Raw genomic sequence first — 24,964 nt, 5'->3', positions numbered from 1 at the left:
CCCCCAATAATCCAATTAAAAAGTGGGCAGAAGACATGAACAGACATTTCTCCAAAGAAGATACACAGATGGCCAACAGACACATGAAAAGATATTCCTCATCACTTATCAGGGAAATGCAAATCAAAGTCACAATGAGCTATCACCTCACACCTGTCAGAAAGGCTAAAATCAACAACTCAAGGAACAACAGGTGTTGGTGAGGATGTGGAGAAAAAGGAATCCTCTTGCCCTGTTGGTGGGAATGCAAATTGGTACAGCCACTGTGGAAAGAGTATGGAGGTTTCGCTGAAGTTAAAGTTCGAACTACCTGTGATCTAGCAATTGCACTGCTAGGTATTTACCCAAAGAATCCAAAAATACTAATTGAAAGGGACACATGCACCCCCATGTTTATAGAGGCATTACCTATAATAACCAAACAGGACACAACCCGTGTCCATCGATAGAGGAATGGATAAAGAAGATGTGGTCTATATATATATACAATGGGATATTACTCAGCCACCAAAAAGAATGATATTTGCCATTTGCTTGCAACACTATAGACAGAGCTAGAGTATGATGCTAAGTGAAATAAGTCAGTCAGAGAAAGACAAACACTCTATGATTGCACGCACACGTGGAATTTAAGAAACAAAACAAGAAAGCAAAGAAAAAAAATTAGAAAGAGGCAAACCAAGAACCCAAACTGATGGCTGCCAGAGGGGATGGTCCTGGTGGGGGGATGGGTGAAATAGGGGATGGGGATTAAGGAGCGCTCTTGTGATGACCGCCGGGTGATGGGAGAAAGCACTGGGTCATGAGATTACACACCTGAAACTAATATAGCACTGTGCATTAACTAACTAGAATTAAAACAAGAACAGGAGGTTCACCCTGGTGGCTCAGTGTGTTAAGCCTCTGCCTTCAACTCAGGTCATGAGCTCAGGGTCCTGGGATCGAGTCCCGCATCGGGCTCTGCCCCACAGGGAGCCTGATTCCTCCTGTGTGTGTCTCTCTCTCTCTGCCCACTTGTGATCTCTCTCTGTCAAATAAATAAAATCTTTAAAAACAAGAACGAGAAAGTTTTTCTTAAAGGGACAGATAGCAAATATTTTTGGCTTTGTGGGCCATAGGGTTTCTGTGAACTATTTAACTCTGCCTTGTAGCACGAAAATAAACATTAACAATATATAAATTAGTGAGTGTCTCTAAGTTCCAATGGAATTTTATTTATTTTTAAGATTTATTTATTAGAGAGAGCGAATGACTGAGCGGGGTGGGAAGGAGGGCAGAAGGAGAGGAAGAGAGAAGCCCAAGCTTGCTCCGTGCTGGGTACAGAGCTGGAGGCAGGGGTCGATCTCACGACTCTGAGATCACGACCTGAGCCAAAACCGAGTCAACACGCTTAACTGACTGAGCCACCCAGGTGCCCCAGTGAAATTTTATTAAAAAAAAAAAAAAAGGTGGTAGGACAGGTTGGCCTGCAGGGATAGATGGCCTACCACGGGTCAGATCCACTTTGTCCCAAAATAGTTCTAAGTGCCTTGCAGAGACCTGAATAACCCAAGAAGGGAAACATTTCTGAGGAAAATGAGGGCAAACAAAGAGCAAGAGAAGGGACAGCAAAGAGAGCCAGGAGGGGCAGATGCCAGGGGTTCTGTAAGAAAACTCTAGACAACCTTGCCCCTATTATTATTATTTTTATTTTTAAAGATTGTATTTATTTGAAAGAGCAGAGTGAGCAAAAGAGAAAGCATGCACAAGTAGGGGCAGGCATGAGGGGCAGAGAGAGAGAGGGAGAAGCAGACTCCCCGCTGAGCAGGGAGCCCGATTCGAGACTCGATCTCAAGACCCTAGATCATGACCTGAGCCAAAGGAGATGCTGAACCGACTGAGCCACCCAGGCGACCCACTTTTCTTCTTATTATTAGCAAGACATGCAAAACTCCTCTTGACCTCCTAGAGCCAACACCAAACCATCCCTCTTGCCATTCCCTGTGCCCCTTTCCACAGAAGCACTGTGGTGGCAGGCGGGAGGGAAGGCCACCAGTCACCGTGTCACAGGGGTTGTCTGAGGGCAGCCACAGAGCAGCTGACCCACTGACCCTCTGCCTTGCTCACACTCCAGAGGGCCTCACTGCCACCATCTTGAGTCCTTTAGGGATGTTTTTTGCTAATTAGCTCAGTGAGGGGGTGCAGACCCAGAAGGAAGCCTGGCAGAGGGCACGGGGGAAAGGGGGATCGTGGATGCATGCAGCACGTTTTCATGATCAGAAAAAAGATGCACACCAGCCCTCCCGATGGAGTAAAATATTGTTGTGAGAGCCCTGGGAGTTTTCTCTGAAGCATTGCTCTGCTTGAAAAAGCCCCATTCCTACCACTCTGCAGAAGCTTCGATAGTAAAAATAAAACACCAGATAGCTGATTTGTCCTGTGTCATAACAGAGTCATAAAGGGTTCATACCTGAGTTGCTTATGAAAAGTTAATGGTTAGTCAATTCTGGGCTGACATATTTCTGGTCTAAGCTGTTTGCATGTCAAAACCTAAGTCTGGAGGAAAATGTATTTTGCTTCGAGGCTCCATGGCAGGTGGCAGCTGGAAAATAGGGCAGGGAAGCTGGGTGCAGCTCTCACCGTGGGAAGCCCTCCATACCTCACCTGCTTGGTTCCAGGGCGAACTCCATCCTGAAGCATAATCCCAGAGCTGCTGGCGGGGGCTGGCACTGGGGGCCCCCTGACACTTTGCCTCGTCTGCCTCTCTGAGCCTTCAAGCCCACAGCCTATCCTCGCAGGACGCACTGGAAGCTGGGCTCGGGTTCTGGCGGCCCCTGCTGTTGGTGCCCCTTGGGTGACGCCATGTGGTCACATGGACCACACATCCCTCAAGCCTTGTATAATCCTTAGGAAAAAACCCAAGCCAGAAAATAAGACAAAGCCCAGTCCTCATACAGTGAGGAAGCAGAGCTCTCTTTCACAATGTATTCAGAGTCTATCTTCTCTTACCCCCTCCACTGTGACCAGTGGGTTAAGGCACCATCTTCTCATCTGGGGGACAGCAGGGACCTCCACCTCTGCTCCTCCACTCTGTCCTCTACACAGCAACCAGACCCTATTCCCTCACCCCGAGTTAGCCCTAGAGGGTCTGCTGGGATGACTTGCCATCCCCACCTCCTCCACTCTTCCTTGGTCATTCCATTCCGGTACTGTTATCCCTGGTTGTTGCCTACATGCCAGGCATCCTGCCCCCTCTTCCAGGCTGTCAGTCTGGCTTGCACCCCCTCTTTCAAGTCTGCCCAAATGTTATCTGCCTGCCCTATCTGTAACCCCCACCCCACCTGTCACTTCCCGTTTTCTGGCACTTATTACCACTTAGCATACCACTTGCATCTGTCTCTGCCTGATGAGGACGTGAGCTCTCGAGTGAGCCCTCAGTAGATACTCAGTAAATGGATGGCACGAGATGCTGAGCTAGGCTTTCTGCAGGGATTGTGTTTTGGTTCTTTGGGTTTGATGATGGAGGCGCCCACCTCCTGCCTTCCCATCCACCTGAATGTTGCCAGTGATGGGGCATCAAAACGAGGTGGCTGGCAGGAAGGCAGAGAACTGATCCCAAGCACGGTGCACCTGCTTCCCCACCCCGCGTCTCCTCCACATTGCATTCCTCAGGCCAGGGCCTGTGGACACTGGCCGAAAAGAAGGCTCCACACAGAGCAGCAGGCAGAGGGGGAAAAGCCCATGCAAGCCATCTCAAACTCAGCTGCTGCCTTCTGGTGAGCCCCTAACAACATCATTTAATTTCTCCATCTGTTTCTCCTCATCGCTGCTGGTAGACAAGGTGAAACTCCTGGGTGATTGCTCAGGGGCTGGGGGGGGGGGTGCACATCAGTTCTTCAAGTGCATGAGGGGATGCTGGATACATTACCGTTCTCCTCTGAGCACCGAACTCATTACTAGCCGGTGACTTAGGCTCTGGGGAGAAGCTGACTGTGGAATAAATAAAATAATGTCTCTGGGCTAAAACAATAGGCATTATATAATTATAGAACAAAGTGCATATGGTTTTCTGGAACATGAGTACTGCCTACTGAAATCAAATTTCCCTCATTGGATGTGGGGAGATTCCTTTAAAAATTGATTTATAAGAAGCTACATAAAACTAAACGTGTAATCCTTCCTCTCCTGAATGTTCTTTGAGACGTGTCTGAATACTGCTATCAATGCTTGATTGCATCTCTGTAATTGTCTTTTTATGGATGGGTTTTTTTTTTTTTTTTTGGTTCTGATGCATAGAAATGTATTAGCAAAATCAAGGTTCCTTCCAGAAATAAACAGATGCCAGATTAGACCATTCTTTGTACTGATACACATCCATCCTTGGGAAAGAGACAATTTTACTAAAAGGCATAGTTTTTGTCTTTTAAAAAGCTATTTTATAAGTATCTGCCCTTAATAAAGAAAGTAATTAAATGAGACTTAAGTATTAAACAATATTTAAGCAGAGGCGAGATGGGGAACGTTGTCATAGTGATGCATGGGACTCGGGTCTAAGTAATATGAAAATGAGCCATCAATGTGGAATATTTAGTGACTAAATGCTAAACACAAGGACTCCAGGGTGATTTCAGAGTTCAGGTTAATGGTACTGTCAATGCTGCAAGTTAGGACTCAGTGTAGACACATTTATTCCAAGCCTTTCCGGCTCTGCCCTTCTCAGAAGCCATGTTCTCAGGAGCCCTCTGTCCTGGTTCTCTTTGGGGAGGATGGAGTCAAGGAGAGGGTCTTTCCTTCATGCTGGTTTGATTCTGGCCCCCAGAATCCACTATCTCTAGCATCCCTCCTGCACAAACACTTTAATGGGATGGACCCCCAGCACTGAACATGCAGTCCCTTGGTGACATCTGGCTTCAGAGGTGTCTGCTCTCACATGGCCGATATCCAGACCGAGCAGGGACCAGAGGCACCCCGGGCTGGGGGACACACACAAACGCCCACGAAAGACAATGTACAGTACAGTACACGTGAGCGTGCGTGTGCACACTCATGGCGCCTCCACTGCCCACCTCATGGCTCTCCGGTGGACCATCCCGACCCACACGGGGGTTCCCGTGCTGGTCACTTCCTTCCAGACTCTTAAAGGACACACTTGTCACTCTGTACATACTTGCTCAGAGTTCTCTTGAGAAGTCTCTGCAGCTTGAAGCCATCCCTAAGTAGCTGCTGAGCTTCTGGGCAGGGAGCTGCTATGAACGGTCATGTGCATTGTGAGCCCCCAAGTTTGGTCTGTTCTCTGGCTCAGTCCCAGGCCTGGGCCAGGGAGCCACAGGTGTGAGAGAAGTCACTGTGGGGAGGGCTCCTGGCTTCCCTAGGACCGCAGGGAATCCAAGTCATTGGCTGACTTGGGTTTCTATGATCAGTCTTCCCCGTGACTCTGAGTACCCATGAGGAAGCACCTTATCCCTCTGCGGACCATGGTATTGTCCCCAGTGTGTGGCTCAGTCGGTGTCTGCTGAGCAGATGGAGGCGTGTTAGCCGAGGGTGCTGGTTCTCGGGGAGCCCTGAAGGAAAGGCTAGTGAAGAAGTAACGTCATCCAGAGAGAGGTCTGGCCTTTGTTTGCCTGGCGGCTTTGGCCACCAGGCTACCTCCTTATGATGGAGGCTCTGCGCCGTGCAATGCCATTTGTGTCTCCCCAAGCAGCTAGACGTCATTCACATGGGCAGGACATGACCAAGCTCTACCAGCAGCTCTGCACACCAGGCTTGGGGGAGCTTCACCAGCAGGCAATATATTGTACCCATTCTTACACATCAGTGCTGGGAACAGGCTACATGTGTCACTGCACCAGGAGAGAACAATGGAGGCTCTGTGTTTGGACCACCCTGGATTCCACCTAATGGGGCTTCTTCTCTTGGCTGATTTTTTTTTTTTTTTTTTTTGCTTATAAACCACAGAAATTTCTCATAGTTCTGGAGGCTACAAGTCCAAGACCAAGGTGTTGTCAGGTTCCGTGTCTGGTGAGAGCCTGCTTCCTGGTTCTTGGAAGGCTGTCCGTCTTTTTGCTATAGCCATGCACGGTGGGCGAGGGCAGACTCTCCCTTTTTATAAGGGCACTAATACCATTCGGGAGGGTTCTACCTTCATGACCTAATCACCTCCCCACAGTCCCACCACCAGATACCCCTCCAGTGGGGACTAGGTGTACACATACGAATTTTTCTGGGATACAAACATTCACTCCTGGTACAGATGGAGGTTTCTACACAAACAAGAGCGTACAGAGAATAAAAGAGTTCAAATTCTGGGTAAAACAGAGAAACATGTATCAGACTTACATTAGCCTAACTCTAAAAATAGATTAAATATAGGCCACAACCTTTTTAAGCACAGTCCCTGATCTTTGAGAGACGGAAAACTTGAGGTGAGGTCCACACTCACTCCCGCCCTCTGTCAGAGGGCATTTTCCAGACCACAGCACGGAGAACCACAGCAATGGAGAAGAGGTCAGAATCCAGGGCCTTTGAAGTACCTGGAATTTCAGAGCTAGGGTAGCAGAGAGGATGGGGGCTTTGCAGGCTTTGAGGAGCCCCGGGAATTTCACAGAGATGCCCCCGAGTCATGGCCAGACACTACTGTCCAGAGGCACAGGCTGAGATTCGAGGCCTCACAGAGCATATAGCCTGGAGTCTGTGAGCTGAGCGGAGGTCCCAGAGATGTGCACGCTATTGAGAGCTCTTGGGGTTCTGACCTTCCAGAATGGAGAGCTCTTGGGGACTGTCCTAGGTATCCCCTTGGCTGATTTTAACCTACACTTATCCCCTGTAATAAACCATCAATGTGCGTCTAAGCATTCTCAGTGAGTTGAGTCCTTCTGGCAAATTACTCAACCCGGAAGGTACTTTTGTGTACTCCCCAAACTCGTGCTAGATGCCAGAGTGGGGGAGGTCTTGGGTTGACTGCTCTCTCTAACTTTGTGGTCAGCTCCACTGTTCCATCAGGGGGATTCTGACCCAGTTGTGTGGGTGCTGCACGTTTGGCCTGTGGGCAAAGCTGCATGTCCAAGTGCACACAGGCGGCTAGGCACTTGCACCAGATGGCTCATCTCGGAGTCACGGCTCTGAGCACTCAGTGTGTCCACCCTCAGAGGCCGGAGGACAGGTACCTCGTGACTCTAAGACTCCAGGGTATCACGTGGATGAGTGCAGCTCATGGGGCCCTCTGGGGAGTTGTAGGCCATGGATCATTAGCTGATCAGCCTGGTGAGCTCAGCTGGGGCAGGGAGGGCCTCAGGTGACACAAGGCACTGTAGCAATCACTTGAAGTTCCAGACTGCCTCTAACCTGCTGCCTTTTCCTGGGGGAGCTGCCACCTTCCCAGGGGGATGCTCCATCACGAATTCCTGTCTGAGAAGGCCTTATCAGCAACTCTAACCTGAACCACACTCACAGCCCTCACACCCACTGGCATTCTTGCTGTCCTTGAAACACTCCAGGGAGTATTCGATTAGGGACGCCTGGGTGGCTCAGTTGGTGAAGTGTCTGCCTTTGGCTTGGGTGATGATCCCGGGGTCCTGGGATCGAGTCCTGCGTCAGGCTTCCTGCTCAGCGGGGAGCCACCTTCTCCCTCTCCCTGCTGCTCCCTCTACTTGTGCTCTCTCTCTGTCTCAAAAAAAAAAAAAAAAAAAAACTTTAAAAAAAAATCTCCTTCCATGGCTCATTTTAGGGACCAAGAAGGCCTGCAATCAGAATTTTTTCTCCTGATACAATGCTTTAAGCTCTTCACAGATTTTGTGGTTTTTCTTTTCTTTTCTTTTTCCTTTTTTTTTTTAAAAAAAAAAAAAAAGACAACTGAAGGTTTGTGGCAGTTCTGTGTAGATTGAGTCAGTTGGCACCACTTTCCCAACAGCATTTGCTCATTTCATGTCTCTGTGTCACATTTAGTAATTCTTGCACTATTTCAAGCTTTTTCATTATTATATTTGTTATGGTGTTCTGTGACCAGAGATTGCTGTTCATCGAAAACTCAGAGGATGGTTTGCATTTTTCCATCAAGAAAGCATTTTTTAATTAAGTATGTACTTTTTTTAGACATATGTTAGTGCATACTTAAGAGACTCCAGTATAGCATAAACACAGATTTTATAAGTACTGGAGACCAAAAACTTCATTTGATTCCTCTGATGGCAGTATTTCCTTTATTGAATGTTCACGTTGTTGCAGTGGTTGGAACCGAACCCTCAGCATCTCCAAGGTGTGCCTGGATACTGCTGGAGGGAGTATAAACTGTACGGCCTTTTTGGAGGGAGATTTGGTGATACCCATCTCACTGAAATCATGCGCACCGTTGGACGTCATCATTCCACTTCTAAGAGCTTATCTTACACACCTACTTACATAAGTGTGCTAGGAGGCGCATATGAGGCTCATGGTTGCACTATTGTCTGCAGTTAATAAAGCCTGTCTGCAGGCTGAGTGAGAGCTCCCTTGAATGGAGCTGGGCCGGAGAGCCGAGACAGGGCAGCTGCGTGGAGCTTTCTTTGCACCCAGGGTCTAGAAGCTGGATCAGAACCTCCCTGAGGGGACCCTGTCCCTGTGACCTGGGGCCGCAAGTGGTCACTGAGCACAGTGAAGCTTTGAAGTCAGTACTATGAGAGAAGAGAGGTGACCCCGAAGAGACCCCTGGGAAAGCAATGGCCCAGTAGAGGCACCTGGTGGGGCGGAGCCCTCAGCGGGTTCTGCAGGCTGCCGGATCTTGGGTCCGGGCCCATCTCTGGTGGAGCTCTGGCCCATCCTCCTAGAGGGTGGAGCTCACCCAAAGCTCAAAAGAGCCGGACGTTTGTTTGCAGCCAGGGTTTCTGACACAAGCCGGAAAGAATTGGCCAAAGCCTTTGAGTGCTTCAAGTACAGGGTTTTCCAAGATTTTAAAACAAAATGTACCCAAGCATTTAATGAGATTATTTTAATGCAGAACCTACAATCACTGTCTATCGTGTTGCAAACAGCTCTCCATGCTAATCAAACGCCTCTCATCTTTTTACAATGGATTCATGACTGGTTCATATAAAGACAATAAAAATTAAATGAGTCATGAGCTCCTAAATCATTCTCTTCTGGTCTTTTTAATAACTCGCTTCCAAAGCGGAGCTGGCTGAGAGCATATGCTTCATTAGAGTTATTTGTCCCTGGTTTTACACCGTTTAGGCATGGGAAAAAAGTGAACCTTTTAACACATCCTTCAAACACTGCCACAAATACTTTCTTCTAATGGGTTTTGTTTTCCTGCTTTTATCACCGTACTCCGCCTCCCGACATCTGAAAGCCCCTACTAACGAGATTTGGCAAAGGAAAAAACCCAGCAGAAAAGAGGGGCTCTTTCAAATCATTTCAGAGATACTGGTTTTTTTTTTTTATAGGGCCCCCACACCCCCTTTTGAAAAAGATGAATACAATAGAAAAATGTTTCCTCTCTCTGGGACTCTCCTGGCCAAGCAGTTCCGTCTGTTGTGCTCAGAGCCTTCTGCCCCCTGCTCCTGCTGGGGCAGAGGCCGATGGGCTCATGAAACCCTGCAGCCCCATGGCCACAGTGTGGCCATGTCCCGCGAGCGCCTGGGCATCACAGCGGGGAGGCAGGGCCCCTGCAGCGAAGCCTCGGCAAGGCTGGTTGCGGGGTGTTGTGTACCCAGAGCAAGGCTGGCTGCAGCCCTGGAAAGACCCTCCGAGTTACTCTACCCCATTTGCTTCATGGAGTTGTGACAAGAGGTAGATGACATGCTGCTTGTGAAGGGACTGGCATGACACTTGGCCCCCGGACATGGGTCAGAACTCCCGTGTCAACTCTAGCAAGGATTCAGCAGCTCAGCTCTGTCCTGTCACCCCCGGGATGTCCTCCCCTGTTTCTGCTCCCCTCATGGGCAGGTCCCCTGTCCCTGAGGTAATAAGGGATGGGGGAGGCAGTCACGAGGGGAGGGCAGGTGATGCTCTAGAGGAAGGAGGTGCGGACTAGCTTTGTGGACTTTTCTTCACCCTGAGCGGTTGCTGCGTGATCTGGGCAGAAGGCTAAGGCAGAAGGGGTTTGCACATTGAGTTTCTACAGTCAGCCTTCCCTCTCAGCCCCCAGAGTACTTAGTATGGAGGTCAGGGTATGGGGAGGCGTGCATGGACTTGTCTCTGAGATGGGCCCCCAAAGCCTGGCTGTGAGCGCACAGGAGACAGGGCCTATGCGGGCGCCTCGCCGGGGAAGGCCGAGGCTCTGTGGCCCAGGTGAAAAAGCCAGGGTCCCGGTGGGGTCAGTGGCTGTCCTCACATTTCTGTGGGATTCCTGTGTCCTGGAGATCCCTGTCCCATCATAAGACTGTATGACCTCACGGCTTGGAGAATCCTCAGATGTTACCTTGTTGGTCCCCTCTCTGTTTTGGGTCACTGTGGAGGCCAGCAGGCCAGCATCCTACTGCCTCCTGAGGCACAGTTCTTCCTGATGACAAGCTTTCCCCAGGGGCTCTGGGTGTGGCCCCTGGGAGTGATAGAGGGCTCTTCCCCATCTGACCGTGTCAACACAGGTTCGCGCTGGGAGGGCCTGTGGGGCAAGGCCCAGTCCCCTGTCGCACCAGCACAGGCACAGTCCTGGACAACAGCTTGGAGCTCAAGCTATGGCCCAAGGCCAGGATAGGAGGGTCTGCTGGGCCTGCCTACCCCCACATTCCCTCAGCTTATGAGGGGGGCAATGTTCCGTGGGTGAGGTGGGAAGTCACAGGGCCGGGTCTCAAGGCACCGGGACCCACCACTGCTCTAGTAAATAAACAGCGGTTGACCAGGAAGTAATGTACAGGTCTTACTGATTCCTCATCAAACAAACAGAAGGAGGAGGCTAATATCCAGGGCCCCCTTGCCTAAAGGTGCAGCAGGGTTCCTGGTACCACTGGTTTTTGCCCATCTCTGGGGCTCTGCGCTCTTGCTTTCAGCCTTGTCCTCTCTTGGGTGGAAGGGGTGGGGTTGTTTTCCCAGATGCAGCTGAGGCCCTGTTCCTCAGGCTCTGGGCTGCAGTGAGGCTTGGACCTCCTGCAAAGGGGTGGTTTGCACACCAGGTCCACAATGAACCTCCTGGCATCCTTAAGAAACTGAGGGAACTGCACTTAGCTGCTTAGCAGGGAGCCCCGCCCAGTCTGGCCATTGCTCCAGTCGGAACTCCTGCCACTAGGGAAGTTACCGAGGAGAAGGACACCTCCCCCACACCAGCAGGCTCCTTTTGTTTCTGGGCCTCATGTATCTGGGGTTCTCCTTGTTTGTAGATGTAGTCCTAGGCGAGAAGGGGCTCTGGACTCTCGCAGGACAAACTTCTGACGATGTTACTCCCCAGCTGGGACCTCATCAAGATCAAAAGCTTTTGCACAGCAAAGGAAACAGTCAACAAAACCAAAAGACAACTGACAGAATGGGAGAAGGTATTCACAAATGACATATCAGATAAAGGGCTAGTATCCAAAATCTATAAAGAACTTACCAAACTCAACACCCAAAGAACAAATAATCCAATCAAGAAATGGGCAGAGGACATGAAGACATTTCTGCAAAGAAGACATCCAGATGGCCAACAGACACATGAAAAAGTGCTCCATATCACTCAGCATCAGGGAAATACAAATCAAAACCACAATGAGATACCACCTCATGCCAGTCAGAATGGCTAAAATTAACAAGTCAGGAAATGACAAATGTTGGTGAGGATGCGGAGAAAGGGGAACCTTCCTCCACTGTTGGTGGGAATGCAAGCTGGTGCAGCCACTCTGGAAAACAGCATGGAGGTTCCTCAGAAAGTTGAAAATAGAGGTAACCTACGACCCAGCAATCACACTACTGGGTATTTACCCTAAAGATACAAATGTAGTGATCCGAAGGGGCACGTGTACCCGAATGTTTATAGCAGCAATGTCCACAATGGCCAAACTATGGAAAGAACAAATGAATGCTAAAGAAGAGGTGGTATATATATACAATGGAATAATACTATGTAGCCATAAATACCCCTGAAATCTTGCCATTTGCAATGACAGTGGATGGACCTAGAGGGTATTATGCTGAGCGAAATAAGTCAATCAGAGAAAGACAATGATCATATGATCTCACTGATATGAGGAATTTGAGAAACAAGACAGTGGATCATAGGAGAAGGGAGGGAAAAAGGAAACAAGATGAAACCAAAGAGGGAGACAAACCATAAGAGACTCTTAATCTCAGGAAACAAACTGAGGGTTGCTGGAGTGGAGGGGTTGGAGAGGGCGAGGGTGGCTGGGTTATGGACCCTGGGAGGGTATGTGCTATGGTAAGTGAATTGTGTAAGACTGATGATTCAGAGACCTGTACCCCTGAAACAAATAATACATTATATGTTAATAAACAGAAACAACAACAACAAAAAACTAAGGCCCCCACAGCCCACAGGGAGTGGCCAAGATCCTTTAGATTAATGATCAATACCTGTCAGGTTCTGGCCCTCTCCTGCCACTCTATACCTCCCTCTTGCTTATCCCTGTGTCCTGAAGCCAGAACTTCTCCTTCCTCTGCCTCCCCTCTTCTAATAGACAACAGGTAGTACTGGGTTGTAATTCCGTGCTTGTGGATATGTGGTCACCCTCGGGGCTGGGGAGAGTGTCTTTGCTCCACACTCTGGCTCAGGGCCTGCGAGTCCCCGAATGCAGGGGATGACACCCCTTGAACACCATCTGGACAGCCACGCACACATGGGGTGACTCGGGAGCGCTCCTGACAGCGAGTGGGGAATCCGAGAGGCTCTTTCTCACTTGGCTCCGGGCTAGACGGGTCCATTTACTTTCTGATCAAATATGATTCTGAAGCTCGAGGCATCCTTGATGTTTGCAAGTCAGAAAAGTTTAATTACATGTGTCATTAGGATGGCATTCTGTAATAGCTCTGTGACTGAATTCATTAGCAGAATTCTTAACAGATAAGACAAGACAAATTAATATTTTGTTGCCCATGAAAGCTTCTCATTAAGAGAGTAGTGAAAAAGTGATTAATATTTTGTTGCCAATCAAGATGTCTCGTACAAATGACAAAGAAAGGAGGCCCACATGTCGCGATGCTCTCTCATCCGCCTGCCTCGGGGGTTTGTAGGTGCGGTGTTCCGAGCCCGGTGCTAATTACAGCGGGCGGTGCTGTTCCGTGCTGTTCCGTTTGGTGCTGCAGTGGGCGGGGTCGTCAAGGGGCTCTAGAACTCATCAATCCTCCATCTTCATTCCATTGGGGCTGCCCCCCTCCACTCCCCACTCTGCTCCCCGACTCCCCATGCCCTCCTCATCTCTTGGCTGATTTCCTTCTAGGGCCGCTGTTGTCACTGTCCCCAGAGCAGGGATGCCACGTAAGAACACCTGCTGTGATGGGCACGGGCTACGTGATTCACACAGACATTTAGGCCGAAAATGCCTGTGGAAGGAGGATATGATCCTCCCCTGTTACCCCACAGGCTCACAGAAGTTCAGTGGCTTCCCCAGGGCTGCTCTGGGCTTGCTGGAGGCGGCTGGTCCATGTGTCTGAGGCTAATGTGGACACCTCAGGGTCACATCTCCCTGCCTGGGGAGCGTCCCGGGGCTGCTGCTGGCTGCCTGTTGGGAACTCAGGCTGCAAGGGGTCGAGAATGTTGTTTGGCAGCAGCAGCAGTAGTAATAATAATGATGATAGTAATATAAGTAATAGTAATAACGATGAAGAGAGGGATAATAGTTCACTGGAATACTGTATGCTAAGACGATCCTATGTGTCTTTTCACTCAGTCCTCACTCTGACCCTCGGAGGCAGGAGTTGTTATTTATGTCTATGTCACAGAGGAGGACCTCAAGCCTTCAAGAAGTCAAGTACTCTTTCCAAGTTCACTCAACTAGGAAGTGGTAGAGCTGAGGCTTCAACCCAGGTCCCTTTGTCTTCAGAGCTTGTGCTGTGCTCCGGCAGGCTGTACCACAGAGGGAGGCCTGTGTGTGTGTGTGTGTGTGTGTGTCCCCCACACCTGCACACTTCTGGTGAGCATCCCTGGGGGGTTGGTGCTGCCCTGTGCCCCCACGTGGGGGTTTCTGGGCAGTACAAGGCCCTGCCTGTTTGTAGGCTGCTGACTTGACCATGAGCAGCAGCAAGTGTTTCCAGGGAGGTAATAAGAGGCCATTAATCTCCAGTTGCACCCACAATTAACCCAAATTGCTAACCTCACTGTGAAAAGTGGAAATGCAATTGAGTTGATGCTGGAGGCATGTTCGAGGGAGGGGAAAAACACTCAAAGTAATTTAATTAACCGATGGCAAGTGCATTAAGAGTTCTGCCTCCGCCTTTATTTCTGGTGTCTTTAAATAGAGCATCAAGTAATGCACATGGAAGTTCAGACAGACACGGGCAGATCTGTCCTAGTTTTGAATTAATCACCACTGACCAAAAACAGTTTAAAGCTGATGCCCCACCCCGAGAGCTCTTGCACACACAAGTCTGTGCACCCCAACACCTCCGCCGACTCTAATCATGGCAAACAGAACACTACCTCTCCTTGCTAAGATCCCAGGGGCTGCTGCTGGCCAGATCCCCTGGGCACCTCAGGCTCAGAAGACAAAGGACTCTGCCCACTCAGCTTCTGTCCATCAACCCCCTACCAGGGTTGTGCTGGCACTGACATTCGGAGACGGGTGGGATTCAGGCTGTGCTCAGCACTGTGGGGAAATGGCAAGGAAATACTCCTGCCCCACGTGACAGGGAGACTCCTTGCACAGCTGTGCCCAAGACAGAATCCCCACGGTGGTCTGCCTCTCCCCACCTACTCACCTCATGATCTCCAGTTGCAGCAAATGAGTAGTAGAATCCCAACTTGGTGGTTTCTACAGAATTTTGTCCTGGGATTTCTCCCCACAAAGCAATCTCACAGTTGGGAAGAATCTTCAAGGTCATAGGATTTAGTCTGCCCTCCTGTGGCTAGCAGCATTGCTGACCATGGTCCTGCTTGAGCTTGCATTCCTCTAGGAATGGGGAGCTCACTGCTTCCTGTGATGGCTCACTCCATTTTGGGGATGCTGTGATGGATGTATTGGTGCTCCATCTCAGCAGTCCAAACTAGTTTCTTTTGGGGGAGCACCCTGGCCCTGTGTGCTTGTTGAACTCATGGGGTCACACAGCCCAGACTGGCTCCTGTGGCCCTAGTCCCTTCCTCACCACCTTAGAGATAGATGTTCATGGAACTGACCAAGCATCCCACAGGTCTTCCTTCTCAGAGCCAAGCATCCCCTTCTGTGCCAGCTTGCTTGACTAAACCAAGAAGACCAGGACTGCCCCCTCTTCTGCCTGAAACTGAGATGCCCCCTACTGTGGCTAAGACCTATCAGCTGTCCTGGCAGGGCCATGCATCAGTGATGTCACTCTGTCTTCTCAATGAACTTCAATCTGGCCCACACATATCCTTGAATGATTCCCTTTATTTTTCAAGCCCCATGGAAGGGAGGGACTGCTAACATTCCCTTTCTGATACCTACGATGAGTAGTCTAAGACGTTGCTCAAAGTCATGAGGCTGGGTTTTGGGGTCATACTGGGAGCCCAGCTCAGGCTGCATGGGCCCTCCCAGTATAGAAGTCTTTCTGCTGCTCATGTCAGGTTGTGGGTGCTCAGCTGCTCTCTCTTCCACTCATGTCAAATCCACGTTCCCACGTCCAGCCGACAAGGCCCCCAGGGCAGGCCACTCTGGTCTTTCCTTCCACCTCCTCACCTAGAGCCTGCCCTCCCGCCAGTGCTGGGCGGTTCACCCCTGCCCTCCACAGGGAACCCATGTTCCTTCTCGCCCCTCGTCTCCATCCTCCCCAGGTGTGGGCTCTGCAGTTTCCCCTGGTTCTTCCAGCCAGACGGCTTCCCCGTTCCACTGCCTCCCGCCTGGCCATGTTTGCTGTAGGCTTGTGGGCCTCCTTCACGGTGGGCTCCGTCATGCAGTCTGAGCCCCTGACCTTCCACTCCCATTCCCACTGTTTGGCTTTCGCTGCTGCAGCCTGCACGGAGTCCTCCCACCCGGCCCGCCCTGCCTGCCCGGGCAGTGTGTCCTTCCCTACTGTGGGTCTGGCTGGCGGGCGTGCAGCTAACATCCAGGCTATTCTCTGCATGCGGTGGGGCTTGGATTTTCTGGTACTTCCAGCTCTCAGACGACAGTCTTGAAAGGCATCAAACGTGGGATGTTCAAATGAAACCCTCTCACTCTGCCACCACCATGGCAGATTCGCAGTTACTCCGCTGGGGCAGGTCTGCATGCAGGGTCAGAGCCCAGCAACTTACATTGATGTCTTCCAAGGCCATGAAGTTGAGGGCAAGCCCGTTGCGCTTCCAGACGATGGGGGGCCGCAGCTCTCCACGGATAGCGCAGGTCAGCACGGTACTCAGTCCCACAGTCACTGTGGCCACGCTGACCCTCTCCTCGGGCGCGAGGCTGAGCTGAACCACCTCTGCAGGGGGAAAGGAGAAAATCTTCAGGTGTACACCAGCATCGGGAGTCCCTACTCACAAGCAAACAATTACGGGGGTTCCCGGCAGGGCAGGCGACCTAGGGCTCTCAGGCTCTCTACAAACTATTACAGCATGCTGTCTAAATGCACTGATGGACACTCCCTCCTGGAGGACAGGCCACAACTTACGGGAAATATTCAAAGATCTCTGTGAGTCGGAGAAGTCAGGAGCCATAGCGAGTGTAGGGAAACCATCTGCGCTATGGATTTATGAGTTGAGCCAAGAAGGTGGGCCTTCACACAGGGACCGGTGGGGGGCCAGATGTGCGGCGGATGCCCCACTCTGTGCTCCTGGGCCTCATGAAGTCTGGGCCTTGCTGAGTGCAGTCAAGGTCTGCTGGCTGAGCTGACAGCTTTCTCATCCATCTGGGGGCAATTTAAAGGTTGCACTGTCTGAAGCTTGGGGAATGAACTGGCTGACCTTTGAAGGTTTGTTTCTGTCTGAGGATTCTTTGAACTTGGATTTGGATTTCTGTTCAGCAACCATGCACTGTAGCCTTTAATTTTTTTGAAGGGTGCTTCAGGCTGTACAAATTATTAATCCTTGCCATTTTATACTTGCTGACTGGCATTAAGACTGATCATTCTTTAGGCAAATGGGAAGTGTCTAAAATATTTGCTTGCAATCACAGGCTTTTAGAAATTTTTGGGATTAATGAGAAAATTAATTGGACTCAGGCTGTTCATATACCGACGTGCCATCAGGCTTGGAGGGAGAGTCACCAGCTCAGTGACGGTGACGGGACTGCCTCCTCCCTATACCCCTCCACCTCTACAACTCAGAGCACTTGGGGCATCAGCCTGCGGTGGTAGTAGCTGAGGGCGGCTGGCTGGCTGGCTCTGAGGGTCTGTGCTTACCTGGGATGCTGGCAAAAATGCCGGGAGTCCTCCTCACTCTCACTGCTCTTTTGGGACTTGGGGGCCCTGCCAGGGGTGGGGCAAGGCACAGAGCTGGGAACCGACCTCCTGGACTCGGCGGGAGCCCTGGGAACTGTGACCAGGCAGCATGTCTGTGCTCACACCCTCTTGCCAGCACATGTGGGGAGGAGAAGGTGGTGGGTGGGGGAGGGGCCGGAATGCAAACGCTGGCAGGTGGGATGCCCTGCGGAGCAGGTCAAGTGGCAGCACATGTGGTCAGGTCAGATGCTTGAGCGGCAAAGCTCTTACCCCACCACAGTCAGTCAGCGGCCCAGCCCCAGGCACATGAAGATGAACAAGATATACACTAGGTGCTTAATCAGTGCTTGTTGGATGGATGGATGAAAAAATGGAGAAAATGGAAATAAGGAAAGGCGCCAACAGACCCATGGAGAGGGGACACTCACGCACAGGAAAAATGTGACTCCTCGTGAAGGAGCCGCAGGGGAAAGATAAGCGCCAAGTGATTGATGCCGAGGGACCCGGCATAATATTTGACAAACATTAAAATGATGCACTTCAGGTTCCCTCTTAAATCATGGCCTGCTTGCTGCCCTCCCACTTCTGAGTCCTGAGGCTTATTGGTCAGGGCGGGAAAGAGAAGGCACGCAACCTCCATCGTGAGCCCCAGGCTTGGGAGACTCACCGTGGACAGAGAGGGAGGGAAGAGGAGGACGAGACACATGGGTCTGGCTTCTTCTGCGCTCTGCTGGCCCTTAGGGCTCAGAGCTGGCCCTGAGTGTAGAGGGGGTACACCTTCCTTATCGGACTCTTCCCCTGCTCTTCCCAGGGCATGGTGGGGGATGAGGGAACAGGTGAGAAGGGTGTGCCTGTTGGCATGGTGGTGAGGGGAACCGAGAGGGGCTCTAGGAGGGAGTTAATTCCTCCTCCACCCTCCCGCCTGGGGTGAGCCCATGAGGCCTGGCATGCAGCCAGAGGCTCCTGGGCTCCTGAGTGGCATGGAGCAGTCCAGAGTTTCCTGGCCACACACTGGCAGGCCCGTGAGGTGCTGTGTCTGTGCCCGAGGACGAGGCCCTAAGGGAACACCCTTGGGCCCTCCCCAGGTGGTAGTGCCGGTGGGGGCTGCTGGAGGCCAAGCTGTGGGGGGCATCAGATGCTGAGGCAGCCCAGATCAAGAGCAGAACCTGGGATGACCTCCACCGAGAGGACCCGAGACAGGGTAACTGGGAGTCTGTGGTGTGGACCGCAGGTGGCAGGGGACCGCTGTGTGTTTTATCCATACTCAGAAGGCAGTTTGGGGAGCAGCTGGGGATGCCGGGTGGGAACTGGAGGCATGAAGGGTTTTTTCTTACGCAGAGCATTACTTAATGCAGGCTTGTTAGAATGACCTGCTCCCATTAAGCTTTACAATGGACTGAATATTCACGCACATTGTCGTCCCAGCACCAGAGGGCAGGGCTTGTGAAGAAGTCTGGCAGGTCAGGAAAGGAAAGGATATTTTCTCTGCCTGTTGGAACTCTAGTCCAGGGACAAGGGAAAAGAGCCACTGAGCCCTCAGGCAGCAGCCCCTGGGGAAGGCAGGACATCCCTAGGCTACAGAGCTCCTGTTCTCAAGGTGTGGTCCCCCACCACCGACATCACATCTCCCATCTTGGGGGCAACTGATGGAAATGCAGATTCCTGACCTTCTACCTCAGGCTGGTAAGACTCTGGTGGCAGGGTGGGCATCCTGGTTTTAGCAAGCACCTCAGGGTACCCTGAGCCCTGACCACCACTGCCTTAAAAGATGGTAGGGGCATGTCTGGGTAGATTGAAGCGGAGGGTGCCGGGGTGAGGGGCATGGATGGGAAGGTGAGGAATTCTGGTTGGCTGGGGTCTCATTTGGAATGTAAGACCTATGTGCAATGTAGGGTCCTCCATGGAACCCCAAGTTCATGTATTTCAAACAGTTGAGCACAAGGCTACAACCAAATAAAGAAGCAAAAACACCGGTGGGAGGGCTGCTGGGATGGCAGGTTCCAGCCTGCTTCCTCAGGGCTGCCGCTCTTATTTGTATGTCTGAAGACGTGCACTTTGCACGGAGGAAAGGCTCATGCAAAATTAGAACGCGTGAATACTGACAGAACCATCATAATTCTGCTCCTGTCAGCTACACAGATATTAACCAAACAGCAAATATTTGGATCACTTAAAGTTTAATTAAATGAATGTTTTATTGGATTTAATGTATGTCAATATTCCCTGACTGGTTTAAAAATTCTGAAGAGATTTACGGCAACCAAAGCTCTCCTTCCGCCCTTACTCCCAGTTATTTACTGTTCAGCACCCCTTCCCCAGGCAGGCACCCCCCTTCCCTGCTAAGTGCCCCCCCCCCACCCACGGTCACTTCCTGGAGTGAAAAGCAAGATGGCATCGTGGGCTGGGGCTGGAGCGAGCGGAGCAGACTCTGGACTGTGGCTCTGGACATCTGACCTCCAGGCCTGGCTCTGCTGGCGACGTACCAAGTGGCCTTTGGCAGGTCCCTTCCTGCCACTTGGCCTTGGTTCGGACATCAGTAAAACGAGAGATCGCGTGAGGAGGGCTCTGGGGACCGACATTGCTTTGGGCTCCGGAACTCTAAGGACGTGTTTCTAAGTGGACAAACCTGTAGATCCTCTTCAGTCCTGCCAGGTGCTGACTTTGGGTGTCCCTTTCCTCGCCACCCAGTGCCACCTGCCTCTGCTCTTTGCCCACTTGCCTACAGTGGCACCAGTGATGCCTCAACTGGCAGCAGGAACGGCGGCCAAGCCCACAGGGGCTTCCCTCAGGATACCCCCAGAATCCTTGCTCTCCACCCCAGACACCAACGGCCTCCTGTGTGCTTACCCCCAGACTGCTCCCGTTCCTGTGAGCACCAGGGATGTTAGAGCCCTGCACAAAAGCCACCCACAGCTCCTGTCCCCCGCAGAATGCAGAACAGTCCCCACTGCCCACCCCCCCACTACCCGACCTCCTGCAGTACTTCCTGTGGCACCCACCAACCCCCATCCTATTCGTCTATTCTCAGACTGTCACTCGCTCAGCCCCTCGAGATGACCTCAGGGAGGGTGTCTGGAATCTTGGAGTTTGAACATCAGGGGACACTTAGACAGATATCTGTTGAAGATCGAAAGACACTGTCCTACTGAATTTGACAGGACCTTTTCAGGCTTAAGCAACAGAAACTCAGAAATACTGGACCCGCTTAAGGGTGGTCTAAGAAAAGAAGGGTGGTCTAAGTTCTCATAGCCAGGAAATCTAAGGAGGGTGGAGGAGGTTGTAGACGTCCGGGGGCCTCCACAAGGCATGCTCTACTGGGCTGCAAGATGGCCCTCGCTCACACTGTCCCTGTGCATGGAACCCCAGAGAAGGGAACCTGATCTTCCCTGAGAATCCAGGAAACAAGCATAGGACAGAACTGTGACCTTCACACATACCTCCTGTGTCCTCCCACAAAGCCATCCCTGGGGCCGGGGGACGGAGTGCTGTGCTGTCACAGGACTGACCCACACTCGCGGTCTGGGACTTGTGGCCACCCCAGGGCCTGGTGCCAGGTGAGTGGAGGTGGGGATATGTGTCCCGACAGAAAGGGTGTGTTGGGTGGATTGAAACCCTACGACTGCTACAGAGACTCAGAGAGGTCCTTCTCTCCCCTCTGTGCCTTCCCAGTCGCACCTGGAAGGCCTGCCGTGGGGCACGGGGATGAGGGGAAGGGAAGCGGAGCCATACTGTGAAGGAAGCGAGAATCGGCAGACGTGAAAGCTGATTTAGGCTCCTGCGGCCCATCCCCCTGGCTGCCCTTCTCTTGGGAGCTTGGGTTGGTGGTGGGGCCATGGCCTAGCACGGGGGACTCCTGGGCTGGGCACGAGAGGAGGGCCAGGCAGCCTGCAGTGTGTGGGGACAGCCCTGGCAGGAGTTTCCACCCCTTCCTCAGGCACAAGTGCCCATCAGGAGACTCAGATCTACTGATACCTGTGCTCTGCTCTGTGGGGCCAGGACTGCCTTGAGGGGGAAGCCCCCCAGGACCACCGAGGCCTTCTGATGCTGGCTGTGGCTCTGCAGCTCCCATGGTGTCTCACCATGGCCCTGCGGGCTGCCCTGGAAGGGTTGTTGAGGCTTGTTGGGGACCATGCAACAAGGTCTGCCCTGTGCCCACAGCATGTGGGGCAGGGAAGGAGGGCTGGGTGGCAGGGCCCAGGGGCCCAGCAGGAGCTTCTCTGCCACAGCTGGGCAGAGGTGCCACAGAGAGATGAGGCCCCAGCTGTAAGAATTGGCACTGGAGGGCTGCCTGGTATGAGATCAGAGGGCAAGGTTGATGGGGGCTCCTCACAGCTTGGGACATCTGTCTCCCTGTGAGCCAGGCCTTCTGATATCCATGGGCATCCCCTTGTTTCCCCTGGGACCACGAGGGAGAGGTCACATTGAAACTATTGTCCACATCAGTCAGGCTGGGCTAGCCCAAGACAGAGACTAGTGTTCTCCCTAGCCTGCATGTTCGTGTGTGGGTCTCTGGTGCCTAGCACAGTGCCTGGCCCACAGCAGGTGGGCTGTAGGCCAAGCCTGGCTGACAGTAGTCTCCCAGGAGACCCCTGCCTTGTTCTCTTGGCCCTTCTGCCTAGAGCAGTAAAACACCTTTGCTTTCCAGACACTGGTGTTGCAAACGCCAGACCTCAGCTTTCTCCCAGCACCCATGTTCTCCCGCTCCTGGGAACCTGCAGGGAAGAGGAGGTTGCAGGGGATCAATGCGCCCACCAGACACAGACTAACACCCTTCCCGAAAGGCACGCGGCCATAACATTTCAGTCTCGAGAGAACTGGGTTTTAGTTCCTATTACAGCTTTTGCTTAATCTCCGGCGCTATTTCTCACACTGACTTGAACTCGATGAGACACTCATAAAACCATCAGCAGCCTCTCATGCAGGATTCTGGTGCTTCACAGCAAGAGAAATTAAATTTCTCGAATTATTGTCAAGTTCGCGTTAGTTTTCTTATGTTAGAAATGCACTAATGGAACACATGCCTACCTGGACACTTGCCATTTTTCAAACGATGCTCTTGGTGGAAAGACTCTGTCAAAAGCTCAATCAGCTTGCCCACACATCAGTACGTCGGACTGAGTCTCCAAGGCTAAAGTCAGGCTCAGGAGCCAGCTTGGGAATTAGGACAATCTGGAGACACCCTGGGCTGGGCGCTTAGCCCTATCTCTGTAGCTGCAGCCTGTCCTCATACTGTGCTTGTAAGGTAAGCATGACCTGGGAGCCCCCTCCCAACCCCCCCCACCCCAGGACCTGTGGCACCTGTTTGACAAACTCTACTGATCTGGTCTCATTCCTGAGACCAGGATCACACTATGAAGTTGGTGAGTGGGACAGAAACGAAGGTGGAGGGTGTGTGCCCCATGTCTCCTGACCATGTAAGGGATAGTCAACCTCTCACATCTCCTGGACCCTGTATCTTTACCTGGCCCTTCCAGGGTGGGGCTGGTTTGGTGTGCCCTGCCGGAAGGTGTTTGATGGGGTGGTAGGGGGTGCTTCATGCCTCCTGTGACCCCCTCCGCCAGAGCCTGCCACTCGGAGCTCTTTGCACACATCTACAGATGTGTGGGTTTAGGGACAGATTGTCTTAGGACCCTTTCATGCTGACATACATGTTTCGAGCACTAGGGCACATCTGGCCTGCACAGGTGTCTCTGTTCCAGCCAGCCTTGCATGTGTCCAAAATTTCCCGTTTCTCTAGGCATAATCTGATTCAATTTTCCTGTCATTGTCCTATTCCCTCTTGCTTGCTTCATTTTGGAGAGAGCAATAAACTTGTTAATTACCTGCAGATCTGTGGGTAATTTACTTTTTCAATGGACTTATGTTGCTTGGTGTTGCTGCAACCATTTTTTTACAGTTTAGTTATTAAGCTCTGCTCTTCGGTGTCAACAAACACCTTTGAAAGCTGCAGACAGAGAACATATCTGTAGGATCTCTTTTGGATCCTCAGCACCTAATACAATTCCTGGCACAAAGAAGGGACTCGATAACTAGTTTTAAGCAAGTGCACCATTAATGGGTAGTGCTCAGTTGATGATTGCTTATTGCACACCTACTATGTGCCATGATACAGTGGGGGATGTACTGGCAAGCAGAACAGGCGCACGTCCTGCTAACCTGGAGCTTGTGGTTAGGTAGGGAGGCCAAGAGTCAGATGTGGGATGGGGAGAAGAGGCACCTAAAGCGTGTCCGTGGACCCCCGTGGGGAGCCCTTGGTGCCTGCAGAGCCTGTCTGCTCTCTTTTGGTAGAGTCCTTCCTGTGGGCCGGGGCTGGGCCCTGCAGGGGTGGATGTAGTAGACAGACCCCGTGTCATGAGGCCTTCTGCTGGTTTGTAGGAGGGCCTTGTGCAGGGGCAGGTTAGATGGGCTTCTTCTGAGCTCCATGGCTCTATTTTTTTTTTTTTTAAGATTTTATTTATTTACTTGACAGAGACACAGCAAGAGAGGGAACACAAGCACTGGGTGGAGGCGGGGGGGTGGGAGAAGGAGAAGCAGGCTTCCTTTTGAGCAGGCAGCCTGATTCGGGGCTTGATCCCAGGACTCTGGGATCATGACCTGAGCAGAAGGCAGACGTTTAACGACTGAGCTACCCAGGTGCCCCTCCACAGCTCTGTTTTGCATCCTCTGGCCACTAAACCCTTCTAGCTTTGGGAAAACTAACCCACAGTGGGACTGTGGTAGAGGAAGCAGGAAGTTAGAGCTGAGCTCAGTGCCCAAGAGTTGTGACATCATTGGCCTGGGTGCCCTCGGGTGCCATGGGTGTCGCACACAGCAGAGGCAGCAGTTGGAAGCATGGGGTCTGTATGGGGGTGGAGAGCCCAGGGTCACCTAGTCAGCTGGGTGCCTGGCTGCCAGCTCTCCCTTCCTGGCTGGGGTCTGTGCCTGGTGAGGCCTCAGGCAGGCTGGCCAGGCCGTGTACCTCCTGAGCCCTGCCCTGCCTAGTCCCGAAGATGATGGAAACACTTCTGCTCGGGGTATTTGCAAAAGGAGTGTTTTTACTGCCTATTCCCTTGGTAGGTTTAGGGAAAAGAAAATAGTATATTACCTTATACAATTATACACTAGTTACTCAGAATTTGCGAGAATTCATACAGATATCAGGGGTTGGACCTAGAATCTCCTGGATAAGCTCTTGGTGCAGATGAGCACACGGCTTTGACCTAGGCAAGCAAGAGGGGGTCACACTATGTTTTCCCAGATGCTGGTTCATTTTCCAATTCCTAAGCACTCATGAAGAAAACTTCCTAGCCTCTTTTGGAACCAGGGTGGAGTCATGGGACTGGTTCTAACTGGAGGGATGAACATGCTTGACCACACAACCCCCACATCACTGTGATGGGTAATTTTATCACACGACAGGGCCATGGGTTATAGGGATAGTTGGTCAGACATTCTTCTGGGTATGTCTGTGAGACTGTTTCTGGAGGACATCAACATGTGAATCAGTTGACAGACTAAAGCCGATTGCCCTTCCCAATATCCATGGGCCTCATTCAATCCACAGAAGACCTAGGTAGAACAAACA

The 24,964-nt window shown here is 51.6% G+C and overlaps 1 protein-coding gene across 1 annotated transcript in view; it reads right to left on the bottom strand.

The window, feature by feature from the left end:
- The window catches only part of FSTL4 (follistatin like 4), a 404,300-nt gene that overhangs the window by 54,218 nt on the left and 325,118 nt on the right, over nt 1–24,964 (bottom strand). Inside the window, exon 7 of the mRNA XM_082725661.1 lies at nt 16,277–16,443. Within this exon, the coding sequence (XP_082581787.1) occupies nt 16,277–16,443 (167 nt within the window). The remainder of the gene's footprint in view (nt 1–16,276; nt 16,444–24,964) is intronic.

This window comes from Mustela nivalis (genome assembly GCF_964662115.1).
Source record: "Mustela nivalis genome assembly, chromosome: 3".
NCBI lineage: Eukaryota > Metazoa > Chordata > Mammalia > Carnivora > Mustelidae > Mustela > Mustela nivalis.
The sequence above is the reverse complement of the archived record's forward strand: the minus strand, read 5'-3'. Positions and strand labels throughout refer to the sequence as shown.